General features: G+C 46.0%; 1 protein-coding gene across 1 annotated transcript; it reads left to right on the top strand.

The window, feature by feature from the left end:
• Nucleotides 1–209: 209 nt before the first annotated feature.
• FITM2 (fat storage inducing transmembrane protein 2) lies at nucleotides 210–10,902 on the top strand. Its single transcript, XM_068264060.1, has 2 exons — nucleotides 210–402; nucleotides 3,368–10,902. Exons 1-2 carry the CDS (start codon nucleotides 230–232, stop codon nucleotides 3,972–3,974), a joined length of 780 nt encoding a protein of 259 aa, XP_068120161.1. The 5' UTR covers nucleotides 210–229; the 3' UTR covers nucleotides 3,975–10,902.
• Nucleotides 10,903–25,150: the final 14,248 nt, after the last annotated feature.

Genomic DNA, 25,150 nt, shown 5'->3' with positions numbered 1-25,150 from the left:
AATGCTTCCCTAGTAAAATGATTCGAGATTCGGATCATTGAAAAGATCCGGACTTTCCGAAGCCGGGGTCACGTGGCTGGTGGTGACAATCCGGGGGTCATATGGTTTTTAGTGGGCGGAGCTTGCAGTGAGAGGTCGGGATCACGTGAGTGGTAGTAGGCTGAGCTGGCACTGAGAGGCCGGGGGTCACGTGGGTGTCAGTGGGCGGAGCTAGCAGTGAGAGGTCGGGATGGAGCCGCTGGAGCGCTGTGCCTCGTTATGCCGCCGCTGGCCGCTCAGTGATGGGGTGCGGAGGGCGGCCTGGCTCGGGCTGCTGGGGATAGCGCTGTGCGGCTCTCTGGTGAAGGAGTTCTGCCCGCTTCCCGAATCTTACTTCAGTAACAAGAGGAACCTGCTCAACGTGTGAGTGCTGAGGGGCGGGGCCTAGCTGTTGAAGGAGGTCTGCCTGCTGCCCAAGTCTTGCCGCAGCGCCAGCGACAAGAGGAATCGCTTCAAAGTGTGGGGGGCGGGGCCTGCTGAACTTGTGAGTGGACTGTGTGACCCGCGCTCAGGACTGGACCACTGAAGGTCCCATGAGGGTGTAATGTTGTGCTTGTGCTGCCAGGAAGCTCCCTTCCACACTGAGTAGCACGCATGCCCAGTGTGAAGTTAATTATGCTGGTGGTAAAATTTACCAGCAGCATAATTAAACAGGAAATGTGGCCGCACATGCTCCTACTGCGCATGCGGGGCAGCGCAAATTAACTGGCAGCGCAATCAGACGCATCATTGGAAGCTGCCCTCCTGAGTATCATGCATGCTCAGTGTGAAGTTACATGTTTATACTATCAGCACAGATATGACTGCGTTTTGTGATATCAGATGCCCATCATAGTGTCCCCTTTACTTGTCTAAAACCTAATCAAGTTTATCTGAACTAAATTAAAAACATACACACATGCAGACTCCTTGTATTATTATTATTATTTGTATAGCGGCAGCATATTCCGCAGTGCTGTACAGAGCACAATGGCCTCTATTCATAAAGCACTGGCTCTGCATTCTCTCATTTCGTCCCACCCGGCTACTATTTCACGCAGCCCGGCTGGAGAAAATCTCTGGGGAGAACACTGAAGTTGAACCTGAAGCGAGTGGAGGGCTTTACTGAGGGGAGCTGTGGAGGCGGAGCGATGGGAGGAGTTTATCAGTCTGGCTGCCGCATTCATTACCGATTGAAGGGAGGCCATGCAGTTTAAGGGGAGGCCAGAGAAAAGGGAAATGGCAATAGTCTAAGCGGGAGATGGCGAGGGCATGTATGAAAAGTTTGGTGTCTTGTAATTTCTTCCTTGGCCATTAGCCAAGTTGCGTCTTATGCAGCAGGCAGTAACTGACATATAGCCAGGGGAGGACTGGGACCTTTTGGCCTGGGGGGAAAACACAAACTAGAGGCCCGTTTTCATGGCAGCCCCAGCCCAAATGACATTACACACGTGCCCCACGTGCTATATGCTTGTAGTCACGTGGGAAATACAGCAAGGACACTCGAGGGACAGCGTGACAGGTAAAGTATAAATGCACTGGCACCGGGAGGGCACATAATACATTTTGAGTTACAACGGTTTATATCTCTTACACAAGTCCTGCAAGCAGCCCATCTGGAGTCTAGAGACTGTCCGCAAGCAGCCCATCTGGAGTCTAGAGACTGTCCGCAAGCAGCCCATCTGGAGTCTAGAGACTGTCTGCAAGCAGCCCTTCTGGAGTCTAGAGACTGTCTGCAAGCAGCCCTTCTGGAGTCTAGAGACTGTCTGCAAGCAGCCCTTCTGGAGTCTAGAGACTGTCTGCAAGCAGCCCTTCTGGAGTCTAGAGACTGTCTGCAAGCAGCCCTTCTGGAGTCTAGAGACTGTCTGCAAGCAGCCCTTCTGGAGTCTAGAGACTGTCTGCAAGCAGCCCTTCTGGAGTCTAGAGACTGTCTGCAAGCAGCCCTTCTGGAGTCTAGAGACTGTCTGCAAGCAGCCCTTCTGGAGTCTAGAGACTGTCGAAAACTTTTCAACCTAGACAATATCTTGTGTAGCTGTGCACATGCAGTTAACAATGGTGAGAGACCAGACAGATTTTTTCCCACGGACCCTGCAGGCAAGCCTCTGCTCTGTATCATGCTTTGTATATTTACTAGCTTGCCCGCCCTGCAATTGCTCTGTAATTGGGTGTTTATTTCCCTTGTTCAGCCTAGTATTTCACATTGCATTACAACAAAAACCTGAATTCACCAGGCACAGTGCCAGCCCTAAATCATTAAGTGAGAGGCAGCCTGGGGGGAAATCTCCCCCCTTCCCCCTTGGCCAGTCCTCCCCTGCATATAGCTCCCCCTCTGCAGATATTTTGAGCTGTTCAGTATGCAGTAACTGACGCAGTCTGCAGTTCAGCATGCAGTAACTGACACGCTCTGTGCTCCTCCCCTCTCTGTGGGTATTTTGTGCTGTTCAGACAGTAACTGACATGTAACTGACACGCTCTGTGTTCCCTTCTCTGCGGGTATTTTGTGCTGTTCAGCAGGCAGTAACTGACATGTAATTGCACTAGACTTCCGTATGGACCCGCCCTATAGGTACTTTAAAAAGAACAGTATCTTTATTAGTAAAAACAGTAAGTACTGATAAAAATGAGGAAATCACTCCAGTCTCAATATACATTAGGCCTGAAAGATAAATCAAATTTAAACCGAAATCGTGATCAGTGCTACTATAACTTTATCACCGCCGACATAACGATAGCTGACAATAGCACAACAGGGCTATCTAAACCACGCTCCCATGTACAGTAGGGAACTACGAGGATCAGCAACGACACCCTGGTTTATAAGTTCAGTAGGAGTGATAATAAGCACAGACTTGCATATATGTATATTGAGAGATCACTCAGATTGGAGTGATTCCCTCATTTTATCAGTACTTACTGTTTTTACTAATAAAGATACCGTTTTTTTTAAGTACCTATAGGGCTGGTCCATAAGGACTTCTAGTGCAATTTCAATTTTCTTCCCTGGTACCCCATTCGGTCAGTGGGTTATTAGTAACTGACACGTTCTGCAGTTCAGCAGGCAGTAACTGACATGTAACTGACACACTTTGTGCGCCCCTCTCTGCAGGTATTTTGTGCTGTTCGGCAGGCTGTAACTGACATGCTCTGAGCTTCCCTCTCTGCGGGTATTTTGTGCTGTTCCCAGTAACTGACATGTAACTGTGTAAATGTGTGTTCCCCCCCCCCCCCCCCCTGCGGGTATTTTGTGCTGTTCTTGCATGCAGTAACTGACATGTACCTGACATGTAACTAACATTCTCTGCAGTTCAGCAGGCTGTAACTGACACGTTCTGTGCTCCGCCCTCTGCAGGTACTTTGTGAAGCTGTCGTGGGGCTGGACGTTGGTGCTGCTCCTGTTTTTCGTTGGTCTCAGCACGTATGTGGTGACACGCAGCGTTCTCACAACTCTCCGCCGGATCAGTTCCTTGCTTGTGGGGACCATCATCTGGCATGCCTGCACCAGTCTCTTCATCTACATTGAAAATGCCACAGGCAGCTGCTTTGTATCGGAAATGGAGCGCGAGAACAAGACTGAGCACACAGACAAGAGGGCGTGCATCAGGAGCGGAGGATTCTGGGAAGGATTTGACATTTCTGGCCACTCCTTCCTGCTGCCATATTGTGTTCTGATGATTTTGGAGGAAGCTGCCATTTTACAGGATGAGCGAGTTCGGAAGCACGGAATGAAGCCGCTGATAGAACTCTTGGCGGTTTTGCTCACCGTTCTGGCGTCCATTTGGGCGTGGATGTTCTGTTGTACTGCCGTTTACTTCCATACTCCGGTGCAGAAATTGTTTGGGACTTTCTTTGGTGTCCTGGCCTGGTACGCCACCTATCGCTGGTGGTATCTCAAGTCTTTCTCCCCAGGACTTCCACCTCGTGCATCTCAGAAAAGAGTCCACCGAAAAGCCAAATAGCTGTGCCATGCGTTGTATTATCTCTGGAACGCAGCGTGGGCATTGTCTCTCATCAGTATTGGAAACCAGTTACTCACAGCAGCCAGTCACATTCTTACTTTCCTGTGCTGGAATCTGACTGGCTGCTGCGAGGAACTCCCACACTGACTTACAGGAGCAACTTCAAAATATTTCACCAAAGATGTATTGTTTGTGCAGCTGTTTCAGGGCGGAGCACCAGCCAGTAATGGGGGGGTTGGTGAAGTGAAGGCTTTTATCACTGGCTTTCTGATGGAGAGATTTCCCACTACCTGTGCTCTGAGCTTGGCCTACCATTCCCCTTTACTGATCTCAATTCTTTATGGATTCTTATACTGAGCTGTATACTGTTCAGTCTCTAAACCACCAGCTTAATGGTGTTGTACCATCCAGACCTGGACTCCTCAAGACCTGTGAAGGTGTCCTGTAGTATCTGACTATATATAATACATATAATACACTATCCGCCTATAATATAGTGCAGCTCCCCCTGGTGGTCAGACCTGGACTCCATAAGACCCGTGAAGGAGTCCTGTGGTATCTGCCTATATGTCTATAATACATATAATACACTATCCACCTAATATACAGACCACCCCTGGTCGTCAGACCTGGACACCACAAGACATGTATCCATCACCCAGATGTTATCTGTGAGGACAGGTGTAATGAGATCTTGTAGCACACAAATGGAAATTCCCTCCATTAGGGCACAAACAGCAATAAAAGCATGACAGGTGCTCTCCCTTTCTCAGAATGTCTCACAGTCCCACTATAAAGCCAGAAACTGACAGGTTATGCCTGACCCCTTGCACTACTATGTGCTGCTTCTGTAATTACAGAAACACCAAAGCAAAGGCCTGTGTTGGCCATTGGTGGTTGTGTGACTGCCGGGTTCTCTTCTCCTGAATTCCTGGGGGCATGGTGTCTGTAGTTCCTTTTGGGAGAGGGTGTGTCCTGGACTGCCGAGGGGTGTGGTTGCCTTCCCTGCCAGTCAGAGAATTGCTGACCACATGACCTGCCATTGGATACAGCATGCTTCTGTAGCCGGTGTGTCTGTAGTGCCTTATGGGAGAGGGCGTGTCCTGGACTGCCGAGTTGTGTGGGGCCTTGTCTGCCAGTCAGAGAATTGCTGATCACATGACTTGCCATTGCATACAGCACGCTTCTGTAGCCAGTGTTTCTGTAATTGCAGTAGTAGGACTGAGGGGGAGGGTGACCATTTATCCACGGGAAGGGGGGGATGTCTAGCTTTTTCGTAGCCATTGTGTTCAGTACTAGTTCCTCTGGGCAGTACTGGTGTCCAATCCAAGTAAAGAAACACATTTTTACGTTCTACACACACCTATTTATTAATTCGTGTTCTCATTATGGTTGATTAATATGAAATTATAATGTAGGATGCATTTTGTAATTTTAGTATTGGTAGTTTGTGGAACAAGTCATGTTATAGCTCTGAACCCCCGGATAGAAAGATAAGGCTGTATATTGTATCTGGGGTTTCATGTTAGCTCTCTGTACCCCCTGATAAAAAGATAAGGCTTTATATTGTATCTGGGGGTTCATGTTATAGCTCTCTGTACCACCTGATGGTAAGATGAGGCTGTACATTGTATCTGGGGGATCATGTTATAGCTCTGTACCCCCTGATAGAAGATAAGGCTGTATATTGTACCAGAGGATTCATGTTATAGCTCTGTACCGCCTGATAGAAAGATAAGGCTGTATTTTGTATCTGGGGGATCGTGTTATAGCTCTGTACCCCCTGATAGAAAGACGAGGCTGTGTATTGTATCTGGAGGTTCATGTTATAGCTCTTTAGCCCCTAATAGAAAGATGAGGCTGTATATTGTATCTGGGGGTTCATGTAATCGCTCTGTACCCCCTAATAGAAAGATGAGGCTGTACATTGTATCTGCAGGTTCATGTTATAGCTCTGTAGTCTGTACCCACTAATAGAAAGATGAGGCTGTACATTGTATCTGGAGGTTCATGTTATAGCTCTGTAGTCCCTAATAGAAAGATGAGGCTGTACATTGTATTTGTGGGTTCATGTTATAGCTCTGTACCCCCTGATAAAAAGATAAGGCTGTATATTGTATCTGGGGGTTCATGTAATTGCTCTGTACCCCCTGATAAGAAAGATGAGGCTGTATAGTGTACCAGAGGGTTCATGTTATAGCTCTGTACCCCCTGATGGTAAGATAAGGTTGCATATTGTATCTGGGGGTTCTTGTTGTAGCTCTGTACCCGCTGATGGTAAGACAAGGCTGCACATTGTATCTGGGGGTTCATGTTATAGCTCTGTACCCCCTGATAAAAAGATAAGTCTGTATATTGTATCTGGGGGTCATGTAATTCCTCTGTACCCCCTAATAAAAAGATAAGGCTTTATGTTGTATCTGGGGGTTCATGTTATAGCTCTGTACCTTTTGATAGAAAGATAAGGCTGCGTATTGTATCTGAGGGTTCATGTAATCACTGTATACCCCCTAATAGAAAGATGAGGCTGTATAGTGTACCAGAGGGTTAATGTTATAGCTCTTTGTACCCCTTGATTGAAAGATAAGGCTCTATATTATATCTGGGGGTTCATGTTATAGCTCTCTGTACCCCCTGATAGAAAGATAAGGCTGTATATGGTATCTGGGGGTTCATGTTGTAGCTCTGTACCCCCTGATAGAAAGACTATGCTGTATATTGTACTTGGGGGATCATCCTATAGCTCTGTACCCCTGATAGAAAGATAAGGATGTATATTGTACCTGAGGGATCTTGTTATAGCTTAGTACCCCCTGATAAAATACAAGGCTGTATATTGTATCTGAGGGATCATGTTATAGCTCTGTACCCCCTGATGGTAAGATAAGGCTGTACATTGTATCTGGAAGTTCATTTTCTAGCTCTCTACCCCTTGATAGAAAGATAGGGCTGTATATTGTATCTGGGGGTTCATGTTCTAGCTCTCTACCCCTTGATAGAAAGATAGGGCTGTATATTGTATCTGGGGGTTCATGTTATAGCTCTCTCACATCATGTCTCTATATAGGCATAGGTTTACGTAGTCCAGTCTGTGGAGGTCCTGCATGTGCTGGAAGCTGGATCTGATCGGCTGCTTTTGTCTGACCTCTTTGTGTCTGGGATCTGATCGTCTGCCTCTGTCTGTGCTGCTTGTGTCTGAGATCTGATCGGCTGCCTCTGTCTGTCCTGCTTGTGTCTGTGAGCTGATTGGCTGCCTCTGTCTGTCCTGCTTGTTTCTGGGATCTGATCGGCTACCTCTCTGTCCTGCTTGTGTCTGGCTGTCTGACAAGTTTTAGATGCCACCAGAGTTATCAGTAATCTGGTTACTGTGTGTCCCCAAGTGTACACGGGCAGCCATGTGCTCACAATGTCTCCTGGGGTCACCTTCTCTAATATCCAGCTTATGGCAGGGATGTCCCCTCCCCAGCCAGCGTACCACACTGCCTTCCCAGACACAGGAGCTACGTATGAGCAGTCATGGTTTACACACATGTAATCTTACTGTTTCAAACTGCAGACTGAACACACACTAGCCAGAATCCACAGTAGTCCAAATCTTTTACAGAAGTTATGCTGCTTCCGTGTTCTAAGTAGCCTTTTATCTGACATTTTAAAGTAGAAATGCACAAAATATCCCTGGAGTAGGAGTTAACAGGGACAATGTTTGTAATTTATACCTTTTTTTTTTTTTTATTTTTATTTTTTTTTTTTACCATTTTTGAAAAGTGATCAGTGGGGATGTTCTCTGACTATATCTGTGTACACAAACTTAACAGAAGTCCTTTATGATGTCCGGTGTTCTCGTATATGGGTGACAATCGGGTTAGAAATGTAGCCAGATGACGAGCAACTGATATCGCCCTATTCATGCGGTGGATCAGCTCAGACTGTTGGGCAGATGTGCAGTCAGCCGCTTGTGTACAATGGCCTCAATTCATAAACGGATGTGCAATAAAATAAATCAGGTTGGTAAAATACCTCATTCAGTATTTTGGACTTTTTTTTGGCAATTCATAAAGATTTTCACAGGTGTGGTAGAAGTTTGGTAATTTACCGGAAAAGACCTGTGCGGTAACAGAGTAGGTCTTTGTTTTATTACATGCTGTTCTTCCACCAACGGCATTAAAATAGTAAAAGGCATCCCTTGAGATGTTCATGTTTGATTTAATATTTAATTGCCTGTGTTTAGATTAACTTCTAAGAAACATTACACATGCCATGCTTTGAAGATGCGAAGGAGCTAGTGGGGAAATCACCTAACGGGAACCTTAAGGGTTAAACGTCTGAAGGGCCGCAGGGGAAACCTCTTTTGTGCCGGCTCTCTGCACTGCTGCCTGGGGGGTAGAGAGGCTTGTTCCTCCCAAGAAGATGTTGCAGCCTACCGGAGTAGCATGAGGGGGAGGCTGTTCCTATTGGCTCTCTGCTGCTGTCACTCATGGGATTTGGTGGTTTCCGCCACATCAAAGCTGCCGGTAATTATGGAACTTGTTTATGGGCTTTACCGCCTGTTCTAATCTTCATGAATTGACATGTGCTGACGTGTGTTGAGGAATTTACCGCACAAGGCGGTAATTTACCTCACTGCTTAGTAATTTCAGCTTGCCATGCGGTAACAGCCTTTATGAATTGACATTTTCCTAAGTGCTCGGTAAAGTCAACTGTTTACTGCATTACTGAATGCGCTAATGCTTGATGAATCCAGGCCAATGTATACGTCATGAGGCAGGACCTCCATGTCAAGTCTGAATTATAATAGCAATTACTGACTGGGATGGGCCGATAAGCAATTCTATAGATTTCACTAACGGCAAAAAAACTGACAGGAAAAACAAGCTGAATCATTTTTACAGGCTGCCAAGTCTTGCTTTTTTAAATAAATTCATTTTACTATATATATTTTTTATTACAAGGTTAAATCTGTCGCTAAAACTGGTGTTTGGTTGGATTGTCTGAATTCAGCTGCTGGGTAATACAGATGAAACTCGCGAAATTGAGCAAAAGTCCATTTATTTAAGTCATTCAACGTAAAAGGTGAAATTAATATATGAAATAGGAACCCTTTGCAGGTGTTTTGGATGAATTAGCTGATTAGAGTCTGACACTTTGAGCCTAGAATATTGAACATTCTCACAGTATTGCTGAATACACGCGGTTCATTCCCGCATCGAATGCACCGCTCGATTCCCGACGAATCGATTATTCCCGAACATTTCCAAGTGCATTTTGATGATTTTTAGGTCAATTGCCAAGTAAAGTATGGCAAATTAACCTAACGATCCATCGAACCGCGAATCGGACATGTCGGAAATAAACGAATCGACTGGAATCGAGCGGCGCATCGACGGGAATCGAGCGCAGGAACGAACCGTGTGTATCCAGCATAATGAGCTGATATTGTGATTTTGGGGTTCTTATAAACTGTAATCCTAATCATCAAATTATTACAAATAAAGGCTTGTAATATCTCGCTTTTCATGTAATGAGTCTATTTCATATATTAGTTTCACCTTTTTACGTTGAATTTGTGACATAAGAGGACTTTTGCACATTAGTTTCATTTTTAGAGTTTCAGCTGTAGGTAGTGATGGTCGTGTCTAGGAGAAGTCATGGAGAAGCGTGTGGACAGGTGACCAATATGTCAATCTGTGATTTGCTAGTTATGATCATGTGCTAAACAGGATGTGATCACAGCAAATCAGCGCTGAACAAACAAGTCACATGCTCCTCCAGGCATTCTCATAGACTTGACTATCACTAGTGATAGGTTATACAGAGTTCTGCCATATGAAAAAGCCACCCATAGATGCCCTCTGATAACACTGACAGCTCCATGGTGTAACACTACAGCGCTATAGCGCAGTCATTGTGGGACATAGTAGTGGTCAGATCTGCTGCTGTAAAATACTGTATGTACTATGGAAAGCTATACTCCTCTACTTATACTGTATATGCTGCAATGCTTTCCATGTTATCCTATTTATGTACTTGTTCCACTTATTCCTATAATGATACGTGCTGGGAAAATACCTATAATAAAGCACTAATACTCACCTTCCCCAGCACTGGGCTGTGAGAAGTAGGAGGAGTTACCTAGTGACGTGTGCTGGGGAAATACCTATTATACAGCAGTAATACTCACCTTCCCCAGCACCGGGCTGTGAAAAGAGGGTGAAGTCACCCAGTGACATGTCGTCATCATCCTATCTCCATGGCAACTCCAGAAGTTGTGTTTGTCGCTCAGTATTATTGTATAGACTTGTAGTATTTTCCTGCAGTATGTAACCTCTCTACGGCTGCCATGGTAACCTGTGTGTATGGCAGTGATCTGCTGCCCACATACTTCCCAGGTTGCCACACTTGCCCTCGATAGAAAGGGTCAGTGAGACTGTTCTGAGGTGATTGGCTGTCCTCCATCACTGCAGTAATCAGAATAGCGGGGTGTAAAGTTTTACGCAGGGTAAGCAGAACATGGTGAGGGATTTTACCTGCATTACTCTCTGCTTATCAGGTGTAAGACTTTACTGCAGTGTAGTGACTATATTACTACCCCAATGTGAAGGAGAGCAATGCCTTCCCGCCCCTCCCTGGATGTGACCTAGCAGGAGGACATTACAGGTGGTGATCCCACATCAGCAGACACAGCCCGCATCACAGGCTGTAGAACTCTGCATTGCAGCCATACATGGTGAGGAGCGGGGGGTTTCCATGTGTAACGCAGCGAGGAGAGGTGAGGTACTCTGAGGTACGCTGCAGGGCTGCATCTCTTGTAATTTGGGGTTTATTTTATGTTTTGTTGGCTTTTTGGAATCCACGTTGGAAATACAGTTTGGGTTCAGATTTAATGCCTGTAAAAATTAAATATAAAATAAATTTTTTATTATTAAATCCACTTGGTGTGTTTTGGGTTTTTATTTGCCAGGATTGTTAAGTTGTCTCCATCCGCTCCTTCCCTCTTTCCTCCCCCCAATTTCCTTCCTGCTAACTAGCTCCTCCCTACTCTCCACATTCCCTCTCTGCTCCTCCTCTCCCTGCTTCCCTCCATACTCCTTGTCACAGAAGAGCCGTGAAAAAATGCAATCATTTTCTGCACTGATTGTGATTAACGGGACAATCCAAATTGGATGTGTACTCTTAGCAGAGTGCAGAGTCTAGGGGTCTGCCCTATTTTGTAGCTGATAGAGCTTTCTATTCCTAAATATATTTTTCTAATCAGGCCAATGTTTTTCAATTAACTGGTTCAAAAGGAGTTCCTTCATGGACCAATGACACCGAGGTGTGAAAAGCTCTGCCAGCAACAGCACCAAATGGCTATCCTTTCAGTAGAGGAAGCCAACAATAGCTTTGACTCGGCAGGAGCCAGGGTGGTGAGTCCATACTGCACGCTTTGAAACAAAGCGTCAACAGCCAGCCCAGCCAAGACCACCAACACAGGCTGACAAAAGCCCAAATAAAAGGAACGATAGAAAGCTGCAAGGACCGATACCTAGAGCAGGGCTTTTCAACGTTTTCACTCATTGTACCACTTTTATCACCTGAAAAATGTGAAGTACCACCAGTGTGCCAGCACAATAGATCTGACCAGATCAGGCTCGGCTGTTTCCAGAGTCACACTAACAAGATCTTTGAGGGGTTCCAGCGCTGGATCCCCTCTACTGAGGAGGAAGGGGGAAGCCTCTTTTGGATCAAGAGGCTTCCTCCTCCCGGGGCACTTTTTTCTTACAGGTACACTTTAAGAAAGGGGGGGGGGGGGCATATGGTAGGGAAATAGCAGGAGGCATTGGTGGGGAGGTAGAGGAGCGAGTGAGGGCTAGCCAAACTTTGTGGAGGCAGGAAGGGACAGGACAAGTAGCAGGTGGGCAATTAAGTAGCAGACAAACTTGGAATGTACCACCTGACCAACAGCAAAGTACCACTGGTGGTACGCGTACCACAGGTTGAAAAGCCCTGACCTAGAGGAATGGAGAAGGGACATAAAGAACTCCCAGAAACTCGCCGTCTATCAATCACTACAAAGGGAATACACAATGGCTCCATATCTGGAGAGGCTACACCACCACAAAGACAGACAGGCCTTGAGCCTGTACCGTCTGAGCGCCCACAACCTGGAGATAGAGACAGGGCTACACAGACAGACATGGAAGCCCCGGGAGGAGAGACTGTGCAGGCAATGTGACCAGAGGGTCCTGGAGGATGAGGCCTACTTCATGCTACACTGCAGCAAATATACACCGCTGAGGACTGCCCACTTCCAGAGACTCTCCGCCCACATCCCAGATTTCATCTTCACAGATGAGGAGAGGAAACTATATCATACTGGGGGAAGAGGAAAAAACTGTGCAAATAGCAGCCCGATATATCACTGCCTGCCACCAACTGAGAGGAACATGATACCACATGGACTGTATAACCCCATACTCCCCTCCCCTATGGACTGTATACCTATACCCCCCTCCCCTATGGACTATATATCTCATCCCCCCCATACCATCCATTACATCCTCCACACTCCTATGGACTGTTTACCTATATCCTATATCCTTCCCTTAATGTTTTGTTTTGCTTTGGCAATGCTAAATGTATTTGGTCCTGCCAATAAAGCTTTTTTGGATTTGCATTTGGACCAGACTTGCTGACTCCGCTAAGGGCCCTTTTCCACTAGCGCATTTACGCTAGCTGAATCGCAAACCGCTAGCGATTTTACAATCGCTAGGGTTTGCTAAATAACATAGGAATCGCGGTAGGTTATTTCCACTACCGCGATTCGTTTTTGACACTGACGCGAACGCGCGGCGGAACGATTATTGCCGCGATTTTGGTATGCAGTGCATAGCATAGCAAAATCGCGATCGCAAACGTCGGGTAATCGCCGGGAAATTTAGCACTTTTGCTGAATCACTAGCGTTCAGCGCGATTGCTAGTTGGAAAGGGCCCTAAGAGCAGATTGTAAATAGATGCAAGGTATGATTTTTTTCTTGTTTAAGGAATACCGTACCTAGGATAGTTATGGGAGTCCTATCATTTGGTTTGTGGCGTCTTGCTGAACATTTTGATACCAATATTAATGGGTGGGGGTAAGCCACGACCAAGTTATTACACTTCTCAGGAACTGAACATTATACGGTAGGCATGTTTGATATCATAGGAATTGTCATTCTGAGGATTATGAATCTGTGATTATTTGTGTGCGAGGGGCGTCCGAGGAAATATGGAAATGTCATATTTTTGTGAACTCAAACGGTCCGCCCAAAAGATAAATAACACCCAGTCCAGCCCATGGGCCGACCCAGAGATCCCGCCCAAAAAAGCGGGGTCATTCAAAAGAACTTGACTGGAGCTCCTACCCAGTTCTCCACGTTACCACTGTCATGAGAGCATGCCGCTAGCCTGAGGACCGAGCTAACGGCTATCTTGTATGTACTCTGACCCTGAACAAAGGGTTTCCATGTGCTCAGACTTCCGCAAAGGGACATATTTTATCTGAACTTAAGTATTTATTTGTTCATTTTCTTCCTTTTTATTTTACACTGGGTTGCTTTTCTCTTTAATCGTTAATTTTCATGCTTTTCTGTATGTATTATTTATATTGCATTGATAAATAAAAGACTTCTAAAGTCACTTATTTCTCAGCAACACCTACTATTCAACCACACAGAACGAATCCTGGCTTTCTAAGGAGTCACTACTACTGTCCGTATAGCCAGATTAGTGTGTTTTAAAGTGGACCCAAATTAAAAATACAAGATTTCAGAAATAAAATCTATTTTGTAAATTATAATAATAAATAGCAGCCTTTTTTCAGCTGCATGATGACAAATATAAAATATTTTACATTTATTGGAGGAACCCCTCCCTTCCTTTCAAATTGCCGGGATTTTTCCGGCAAACTGGTGGAGTAGATGGTGTCCGGCAATGGAGGAATTGTTAATGGCTGCCCCCAGTATAACCCTAGCTATGAAAAGAGAAGGGTGAAAAGCATGCACTGAAATGATCATAGGTTTGAAGGAGTGTTTATTTATCTTTGTATGTGTCAGAGTGGTGCAACTAAATATTTTTAATTAAAAAAAGTTTGGTTTGGGTCCGCTTTAATGGTTTTTATTTGCAGGTCTTAGAATTATTATTCTTATTATTTAGTATTTAGAATCAGTGAGTGTAGGTCCTCTGTCCTTCTACAGAGGTGGTGGCAGCTTGGTCCCCTGAAATAGTGTGTAGTTTGTGTTACTGTTGCTCGCACGCTCCCTTTTAGCCTGTCTGTGGCCAAATTCCAGCGGTTTCAGCTCATCGATTGCCTCCAAGAGGTTGAACAACCTGTGGGTTGAAATGTATTGGAAGGCTTTGAGCGGTCTGGCCACTAGAGGGCCTGTGATACCTCTCCTATTTCCTACTACCTTGCTCCTCCCTACTCTCCTCCTTCCCTCCCTGCTTCTTCCCTCTCTTCTCCTCCACTTTCCTTCCGGCTAACTCGCTCCTCCCTACTCCTTTCCTACTCTCCTTCCCTCCCTGCTCCTCCTTTTTCCTTACTGCTAACTCGCTCTGCTATATTTTCTCCCTGACCCCAGGTTTGTTGGGTTGTCTTCATCTTCCCTTTCTCCTCTCCATCTTCCCTCCTTGTCCCCCACTAACCTTCCTGCTAACTCCTCTCTCCTCTTCCTGCTCCCCATTTTCCCTTCCTGCTCCTTCTCTTTCCTTGTTGCTAACTCGCCCCTTCCTCTTCCTCCCTACTCTCCTCCTTACATTCTTGCCCCTTCTCTTCCCTCCCTGCTCCTTTTCTTTCCTTCCTACTAACTCGCTCCTCCCTCTTTCCTCCCTACTCTCCTCCTTCCCCCTCCTGCTCCTCCTCTTCCATCCATACTCCTCCTCTTCCCTTCCTACTAACCAGGGCTGAGGAGTCTGAGCAATTTTTCGGTACCTGGAGTCGGGGAAAAAATGCTCCGACTCCTAATGAATTTAAACTGTAATTAAAATAGAAAATATGATAAAATGTTCTATTTCTCAGATAATAGTCATCATAAATAATTTATATATACAGTAATAGCTCTGCTTAGTCCACAAAAATAAAATAAACGAATCAAAATATAGTTACTTATGCTGCTTCAATAAAGCAGTCCCCGTAAGTTTAAAGTCCGATATGCATATCTGATTGTGACTGTACAGTATATATGATGTGTACACAGGAATCTCTTATATATACTAAATAACATCTATGCTGTAAGAATAAAGCCTAATGTGTAGCCGTGTCACTAACAGAGATGATCAATGAGCTGGAAATAATTCTGCGCAGATGCTGGTTTATGCAAATTTATGCACTCCCTTTGCTCATGAAATCAAATAATTTGATATGTTAAAATTTGGTTTGATGACTACGAATTAACCTCCCCGGCGTTCTATTGAGATCGCCAGGGAGGCTGTGGGAGGGTTTTTTTTCAATTAAAAAAAAACTATTTCATGCAGCCAACTGAAAGTTGGCTGCATGAAAGCCCACTAGAGGGCGCTCCGGAGGCGTTCTTCCGATCGCCTCCGGCGCCCAGAACAAACAAGGAAGGCCGCAATGAGCAGCCTTCCTTGTTTGGCTTTCCTTGTCGCCATGGCGACGAGCGGAGTGACGTCATGGACGTCAGCCGACGTCCTGACGTCAGCCGCCTCCGATCCAGCCCTTAGCGCTGGCCGGAACTGATTGGTCCGACTGCGCAGGGCTCGGGCGGCTGGGGGGACCCTCTTTCGCCGCTGCTCGCGGCGGATCGCCGCAGAGCGGCGGCGATCAGGCAGCACACGCGGCTGGCAAAGTGCCGGCTGCGTGTGCTGCTTTTTATTTGAAGCAAATCGGCCCAGCAGGGCCTGAGCGGCAGCCTCCGGCGGTGATGGACGAGCTGAGCTCGTCCATACCGCTCAGGAGGTTAAAGGGTACCTGAGACAGATGAAAAGGGTTTGTTTTTTTTTTATACATACCTGGGTCTTCCTCCAGCCCCCTTCAGGCTAATCAGTCCCTCGCTGTCCTCCTCCGCCACCTGGATCTTCTGCTATGAGTCCTGGTAATTCAGCCAGTTGGCTCAATTTAGCCGCGTGCTGCTCCCACAGCCAGGAGCATTCTGCATCTGCGCAAGTGTAGTACGCTCCCGGTGGTGGAGTGTGTGCATGCGCACCACGCCCAACTGGCTCAAGTACCTGGACCTATAGCAGAAGATCTAGGTGGTGGAGGAGGACAGCAAGGGACTGATTAGCCAGAAGGGGGCTGGAGGAAACCCCAGGTATGTATAAAACTTTAATTTCATCTGTCTCAAGTTTATTTTGTTACACAGTAGTACTATACTCTACATATGCACTCCCCACAGAGCTGCAGGGAATCCACTGAGAATGTTGTGCACATTGAACACAGAGGTGTTGTCTATCACCCATAAACCTGGTTCAGATCGTACATGAAGAATGTGTAATAGAGGAAGAATAGCCTCATTCCCCAGCAGAGTACCTGCACATCACTCTTACATGTACCCACAGTTACATTGCCTAGGGCCTGATAGATGTTCTTTGTTCCTGTCAGTACCTTCTACAAGAACTCTTACCAAGGACTAGTTTTAGTCTATGACTAAAAGTATTAGAGGCAGAAGATCTGCCGGATATCCAGGTAACTGATATTGTTTAAAAGGGAATAAAGATGGCAGCCTCCATATCCCTCTCACTTCAGTGGTCTTTTAAAATTCCTAAGCGTTGGCAGTTAACCACCCTGGCGTTCTATTAAGATCGCCAGGGCGGCTGCATGAGGGTTTTTTGTAAATTAAAAAAAAACTATTTCATGCAGCCAACTTTCAGTTGGCTGCATGAAAGCCCACTAGATGGCGCTCCGGAGGCGTTCTTCTGATCGCCTCCGGCGGCTAAAATTAACACGGAAGGCCGCAATGAGCAGCCTTCCGTGTTTGGCTTCTCCTGTCGCCATGGCGACGAGCGGAGTGACGTCATGGACGTCAGCCGACGTCCTGACGTCAGCCGCCTCCGATCCAGCCCTTAGCGCTGGCCGGAACTATTTGTTCCGGCTGCGCAGGGCTCAGGCGGCTGGGGGGACCCTCTTTCGCCGCTGCTCGCGGCGAATCGCCGCAGAGCGGCGGCGATCGGGCAGCACACGCGGCTGGCAAAGTGCCGGCTGCGTGTGCTGCACTTTATTTCATCGAAATCGGCCCAGCAGGGCCTGAGCGGCAGCCATCGGCGGTGATGGACGAGCTGAGCTCGTCCATACCGCTAAGATGGTTAAGAGATGCATTTTACAGTGGTGTGAAAAACTATTTGCCCCCTTCCTGATTTCTTATTCTTTTGCATTTTTGTCACACTTAAATGTTTCTGCTCATCAAAAACCGTTAACTATTAGTCAAAGATAACATAATTGAACACCAAATGCAGTTTTAAATGATGGTTTTTATTATTTAGTGAGAAAAAAAAAATCCAAATCTACATGGCCCTGTGTGAAAAAGTGATTGCCCCCCTTGTTTAAAAAAATAACTTAACTGTGGTTTATCACACCTGAGTTCAATTTCTGTAGTCACCCCCAGGCCTGATTACTGCCACACCTGTTTCAATCAAGAAATCACTTAAATAGGAGCTATCTGACACAGAGAAGTAGACCAAAAGCACCTCAAAAGCTAGACATCATGCCAAGATCCAAAGAAATTCAGGAACAAATGAGAACAAAAGTACTGTAATTGAGATCTATCAGTCTGGTAAAGGTTATAAAGCCATTTCTAAAGCTTTGGGACTCCAGCGAACCACAGTGAGAGCCATTATCCACAAATGGCAAAAACATGAAACAGTGATGAACCTCCCCAGGAGTGGCTGGCCGACCAGAATTACCCCAAGAGCGCAGAGAAATATCATCCGAGAGGCCACAAAAGACCCCAGGACAACATCTAAAGAACTGCAGGCCTCACTTGCCTCAATTAAGGTCATTGTTCACGACTCCACCATAAGAAAGAGACTGGGCAAAAACGGCCTGCATGGCAGATACCCAAGGCGAAAAAAACACTTTTAAGCAAAAAGAACATTAAGGCTCGTCTCAATTTTGCTAAAAAAATCTCAATGATTGCCAAGACTTTTGGGAAAATACCTTGTGGACCGATGAGACAAAAGTTGAACTTTTTGGAAGGTGCGTGTCCCGTTACATCTGGCGTAGAAGTAACACAGCATTTCAGCAAAAGAACATCATACCAACAGTAAAATATGGTGGTGGTAGTGTGATGGTCTGGGGTTGTTTTGCTGCTTAAGGACCTGGAAGGCTTGCTGTGATAGATGGAACCATGAATTCTACTGTCTACCCAAAAATCCTGAAGGAGAATGTCCAGCCATCTGTTCGTCAACTCAAGCTGAAGCGATCTTGGGTGCTGCAGCAGGACAATGACCCAAAACACACCAGCAAATCCACCTCTGAATGGCTGAAGAAAAACAAAATGAAGACTTTGGAGTGGCCTAGTCAAAGTCCTGACCTGAATCCTATTGAGATGTTGTGGCATGACCTTAAAAAGGCGGTTCATGCTAGAAAACCCTCAAATAAAGCTGAATTACAACAATTCTGCAAAGATGAGTGGGCCAAAATTCCTCCAGAGCGCTGTAAAAGACTCGTTGCAAGTTATTGCAAACGCTTGATTGCAGTTATTGCTGCTAAGGGTGGCCCAACCAGTTATTAGGTTCAGGGGGCAATTTCTTTTTCACACAGGGCCATGTAGGTTTTGAGTTATTTTTCTCACTAAATAATAAAAAAAATCATCATTTAAAACTGCATTTTGTGTTCAATTATGTTATCTTTGACTAATAGTTAACGGTTTTTGATGAGCAGAAACATTTAAGTGTGACAAACATGCAAAAGAATAAGAAATCAAGAAGGGGGCAAATAGTTTTTCACACCACTGTATGTTACACTAGCAGACCCAAGCCCGTTTAAAAACGGATTTAGGTCTGGGTTTCTCGCCGCCCCCGCCGCATGTTACTGCGCATGTGCGCACACCCGCCGCGCACTAGCAAAAAGCACGGACCCAGCTACACAGGGACAGCAGGACGCAGGGATTTTATTATAGAGGATACTTTCAATCAACAAGATTGTAATATGCAAATTAGTGGAGTCCGAGTCGGAATCCTAACCTGAGGAGTCGGTGGAATTTTGTACCGACTCCACAGCCCTGCTACTAACTCGCTCCTCCCTCTTTCCCTCCTACTCTCCACCTTCACTCCTTGCTCCTCTTCTCTTCCTGCTCATCCTCTTCCCTCCCTGCTCCTCCTCTTTCCTTCCTACTAACTTGCTCCTCCCTCTTTCCTTACTACTCTCCTCCCTAGTCCCCCATTTTGATGCCGGTGATCATTGGTCACCGGCACTTAGATCAGTGAGTGTGAAATGTTCCCAATTCACTAATTAGCATACTAATGGGAGGTGATGAGCATGCACGCTGCCGCGCCCTTATACAGCGATCTTGGTGAAATACGTATACATACGCCCCTGGAGCTAAGATGAAGTCTCTGGGAGCGTGGATATCCTGGAGCAAATTCATTAAGTGGTTAAGTTGTTAGTTTTGTTATATAAACTATACACAAAAAGTACATGAAAACTGCCAAAATATCTCTAGCAGTTAAACAGAAGGCAGAATAGCTGTTCAGACTTATATGCACGGAGCAATCAGCCAAAAACGGATTTGCATTCAGCAAGGCGTTAGGAATTCACACATATGAAACATGAGTATCAAACTGTAAAGTATTACTGATATGCCTGAAAACTTTGTAGAGTATATGCCAGGCTGGGCATAATAATTCTTGTCACAATGATGTGATTAACATTCTTCCAGTGTCCAGAAAACCATGAATGTTTGGATTCAGGGTTATGGATTTTAGCTTGCATGCTGGTAGAGCAGCTGGAGCTGGGGGAAACACGGCTAGCCTCAGTCGCTTTCCCTGGTGAGTTTACCACCTGCAGATATGTGAATTCTGATTTCATCTAAAGAAGTTTGGAGACAGTATGAGGTTCTGTCCAAGGCTGATGCGAGAAGGGGTAAACAATGTACTAATACTCAGCTCCAGAAGCTTTGATGCTGGGCTGAGAGCTAATTAACCCTGTGCTCTGCCTGTGATAGCTGGGAAGGTTTAACCCTTTGCCAGGCTGTGACACTTTAAATAAGATATGATGCATCGGTATGGGGTCTGGAGTTGGACGATATGTGAGGCTAAGTCTTCACTGTTGTGTGAAGGATTGCGGAATGGCCGTCGCGTGCTCTGGCGGCATGGCGGCCGTTTCCGGGTCTGCTCCGGCGGTTTACACGCGGCGACATGTGTCTGATGCTATACAGCCTTCCTGTGCACATAGGCTGCGGAATACACGTGCGCGGCTAGACAGAAGCTTTATGGGAAGCAGAGAGGGATCAGCTGACCCCGCCGATCAGCTGATCCAAGGATGGATGCGGATTGGCTGGAAGGGACTGGGCGGCGCTGGCCAGCGCTGCACTATATAACCACTTGTCCCTCAGTCTCACATCGTCTGCCGTTGCAAATGCTTAACGTGTTAGCACACAGACCTCAGTCAGATCCTACAGTGTGGTTGAACCAGGACGGACCTGGGAATCCACACTGAGCTAGATTACCTTCTCATGTTATGTTATTCTATGTTATGCTTAGACCAGTTCCAGGGTGTTGTGACTACGGACCTCACACCCAAGACTAGGATACTGTGTCAGTTCTATGTTATGCTTTAGACCAGTTCCAGGGTGTTGTGACTTCGGACCTCACACCCAAGACTAGGATACTGTCAGTTCTATGTTATGCTTTAGACCAGTTCCAGGGTGTTGGGACTACGGACCTCACACCCAAGACTAGGATACTGTGTCAGTTCTATGTTATGCTTTAGACCAGTTCCAGGGTGTTGTGACTACGGACCTCACACCCAAGACTAGGATACTGTGTCAGTTCTATGTTATGCTTTAGACCAGTTCCAGGGTGCTGTAACTACGGACCACACACCCAAGACTAGCACTGTATATCTGTACTTCCTTGGTTCGCCACTAGGCTGTAGTGAGATAGGATCTCACAACCAGATAGGGCAAATCTGTTCATATTAGCAGCAGGGCTTCCTGCAACCAGGCCTAGGTCCCTCTCCTAGGGAGCCTTTGGCCTAAGGGAATTCACCCACGTCTAGGGGTGAATTTCCTTCTCCTCACTGCCTCCAGTCTTCCTGGCAGTTCTCTCTCAAAGTGTTACTGTGATACTGTACACTCACGTCTCAGGTGTCCAGAGGTTAGACATACCTGGATTATTAGTGATTCTGCAGATCATTCATAATCCGATCTATATCTGCATTATTGGTGAGTCTGCAGCCCACCAATAATCAGATTCTCTCTGCGTGTTGACACCGATCTTTACATGTTGATAGCTACTGTTCTTCTGTTAGGTCGTAATTTGCCAGCCTCCCCTGCTACCTCCTCAGAGATAACTATGCATGTTTGGCTGTTGCGACAATGTCACTATAGGCTCTATACACCATGACATCACTTAAACTCTACAACACCACAAATGGTTCCAAGTTGATGCTGGATTATGCAGATGTTGTATGCAGATTTGTGCAGCTTCAAAATGAACCAAATGTAGCCAAGTGGTTTTATTGGTCCATTTTCAAGCGGCATACAAACTTTGCATAATCCTGCATCAACTTGGAAAAATTTGCATCTCATTGACCATCCCTAATGGTCAATATTTTTTTTTTTTTATTTCTTTTGATTGGATTATCTCATAAAGCAGAATAAGGAGTTGCTTGTGTCAGAATGTTAGGGTTCATACACCCATTTTGATTGGCCAATTTTACTACTTCTATGTGGTATAAGAGCTTACCTACACAATTTATTAATAGTATTCACAATCTGTTGGCCGTTTAAACAATTATTGAGTCGGGAGGCCCTGTGGATCTTTAGAGTTGGCACAAGGCCCCCCATGGTCTTAACTCTTGTGGCGCTGACTACTTAGCCTCTATCGGGGTGGTGCCTGCTCTTTTCCCCCCTCCATGCCATCCTATGACTTATTTATAACCACTGGTAATCACTGCTTTCCTATGTATGTCGAGGATATGTCCCTATGTGTACTTATATTTATATTTCTGTTATAGCATTGGTATCCGTGAACTGTACATTTTTATATATGTACATAGTGTTTTCTTCCATTTGTCTACATCTTGGTTTTAGATGTATGCTTTTCACACCTTTGGTTAGAGGTGTGGTCCTAAGCCATTTTCATAATAACTCCACCTTTTTGGTGAATGTCCCTTGCCACCAAATGGGAATGGTGCCATTATCTGCCAACTATGACTAAGGACCGCAACAGTCCAAAACATGTACGCTCTTTGTGATGGCTGGTCATTACACTGGATACGTACATAATAAAGACTTCAGATTGTGGACATTGTGTGGACCATTTTCTCCTGGACTTCCTGGAAGTTGACTTTGACTGCTATCATGAGCGGACACGCTCACTAGCTCTTTGTTATTTTATTATCTTGTATTTTACACCCTAGCACTATTGCACTTAAAGCACATTATGTTTTCCCTTGAAAAAGCTTCATTTTAGAAGTGAAACATGTTGGGTTTATTTTTGGTGGGGGGTATTGTGTAATATACTTTATGATATCGCTGAGCTGAAGGGGTGTGATTGCAATCACATTGTTGTACTTATAATGTACCCCTAGCTCAGTTATTTACACAGAGTATGTATTTGTTATGAAAGCAGTTAGTTAGTGAATTTTATAAATCATTATTAAAAGTTAAGTGTTATTAACAGTCCCCTCATATAGAGGGTACTCTGTTGTTCTCTTCCTGGAAGTTGTAAGAAATGCCTACACCTGCTAAAGTTGCAAAGCTTTGTAGAATATATCAGGAGGATAAAAGCAAGGACACCTCAGTTTAAAAATATTCTTTTTAATGAAATAATAAAAAAAAATTCAAACTTGCAATCAAACCACAATAAATCAAAACAGTGACACACAATTTCATTCCTAGGTCTCCAGCGATTTATGGAAGGGGGTTTAATCTGTGCTCTTATTATTTCATAACCTTAAAAAAATAAGAAGTGTGTTTACAAAGATGATGGCTTGATTTTGGTCATTTGGGAATCTTTGTGTTTAGGTGGTGATGTGGCCACCACTTTTCAGGCAATAAGAAGACCTGTCCTCTGTGCACCGCTGAGGCAGCCATTTTGTGTTTAGGTGGGGATGTGGCCACCACTTATCAGGCAATAAGAAGACCTGTTCTCTGTGCACCGCTGAGGCAGCCATTTTGTGTTTAGGTGGGGATGTGGCCACCACTTATCAGGCAATAAGAAGACCTGTCCTCTGTGCACCGCTGAGGCAGCCATTTTGTGTTTAGGTGGGGATGTGGCCACCACTCAACAAGAGCACCTGTCCTCTGTGCACTTCTGAGGCAGCCATTTTGTGTATATTTCACACCACCACACTACTGCTTATCCCCAGTAACTAAAGTCTAATTTCTAGAGAACCCATGAGTTGTCTTCCAGTTCTGTTTACTGGTAGGGCTGGGTCCTTTGGTCAAGCCACACTGTTTCAGGTCTAGCAGGTCCTGCCCACACCACACAATAGTGGAAGATGGCGGAAAGACGTACTTAGGTCAAGATAGAAAATCAAACCTGCTACAAACCCAATACAATACTTGCCTGGGAATATGGCTACCCCATGATGTGATTTACCAGGGCTGATTGCTAAATGACCATTGACAAATGAGTAGTATTGTCCATCTCTGTTCCCCTTGTCCACTTATTTGTTGTCCATCTTCCCCTCTCGATAGTACAGCTGTACCGTGATGTAATGTGCTGAGGCCTATCTGTGACATAAGTTCCACCACAGTGGACCAGACGGTGCAGAGGTTACAGAACAGAAAGCTGTGCCTTGAAGACAGTGTGGCCAGGATACACTCCCCACCCTGGGAACACAATGGCACAGCCTAGAAGACAGTGTGAACTGGATACACCCCCCGCCCTGGGAACACAATGGCACAGCCTAGAAGACTGTGTGGCCTGGATACACCCCCAACCCTGGAAACACAATGGTACAGCCTAGAAGACAATGTGGCCTGGATACACCCCCTCCACCCTGGGAACACAATTGCACAGCCTAGAAGACAGTGTTGCCTGGAAACACACCCCGCCCTGGGAACACAATGGTACAGCCTAGAAGACAGTGTTGCCTGGATACACCCCCCTGCCCTGGGAACACAATGGCACAGCCTACAAGACAGTGTTGCCTGGACACACACCCTGCCCTGGTAACACAATGGTACAACCTAGAAGACAGTGTGGCCTGGACACACACCCCGCCCTGGGAACACAATGGTACAGCCTAGAAGACAGTGTTGCCTGGAAACACACCCCGCCCTGGAAACACAATGGTACAGCCTAAAGACAGTGTGGCCTGGATACACCCCAGCCCTGGGAACACAATGGTACAGCCCAGAAGACAGTGTGGCCTAGATACACCCCCCCCCCCCGGGTAACACAATGGTACAACCCGGAAGACAGTGTTGCCAGGATACACCCCCAGCCCTGGGAACACAATGGCACAGCCTAGAAGACAGTGTGACCTGGACACACACCTTGCCCTGGTAACACAATGGTACAGCCTAGAAGACAGTGTGACCTGGATACACCACCTTGCCCTGGTAACACAATGGTACAGCCTAGAAGACAGTGTGACCTTGATACACCACCTTGCCCTGGTAACACAATGGCACAGCCTAGAAGATAGTGTAGCCTGGACACACACCCCGCCCTGGGAAAACAATGGTTCAGCCTAGAAGAAAGTGTTGCCTGGATACACCTCCAGCCCTGGATACACAATGGTACAGCTAGAAGACAGTGTTACCTGGATACACCCTCAGCCCTGGGAACACAATGGCACAACCTAGAAGATGGTGTTGCCTGGACACACCCCCAGCCCTGGGGACACAATGGTTACACAGCCTAGAAGACAGTGTGGCCTGGACACACCCCTTGCCCTGGTAACACAATGGCACAGCCTAGAAGACAGTGTGACCTGGATACACCCCCAGCCCTGGGAACACAATGGTACAGCCTAGAAGACAGTGTTGCCTGGACACACACCCCGCCCTGGTAACACAATGGTACAGCCTAGA

This window comes from Hyperolius riggenbachi, chromosome 12, assembly GCF_040937935.1.
Source record: "Hyperolius riggenbachi isolate aHypRig1 chromosome 12, aHypRig1.pri, whole genome shotgun sequence".
NCBI classification, from domain to species: Eukaryota; Metazoa; Chordata; class Amphibia; order Anura; family Hyperoliidae; genus Hyperolius; species Hyperolius riggenbachi.
This window is presented reverse-complemented; position numbering and strand designations above follow the sequence as displayed.

What these genes read in the sequence shown, in the direction of transcription:
- FITM2 (XM_068264060.1), top strand. Translation starts at nt 230, where the DNA reads ATGGAGCCGCTGGAGCGCTGTGCCTCGTTATGCCGCCGCTGGCCGCTC. An exon ending in AAGAGGAACCTGCTCAACGT is followed by an intron (nt 403 to 3,367) that starts GTGAGTGCTGAG and finishes CGCCCTCTGCAG; the next exon opens with GTACTTTGTGAAGCTGTCGT.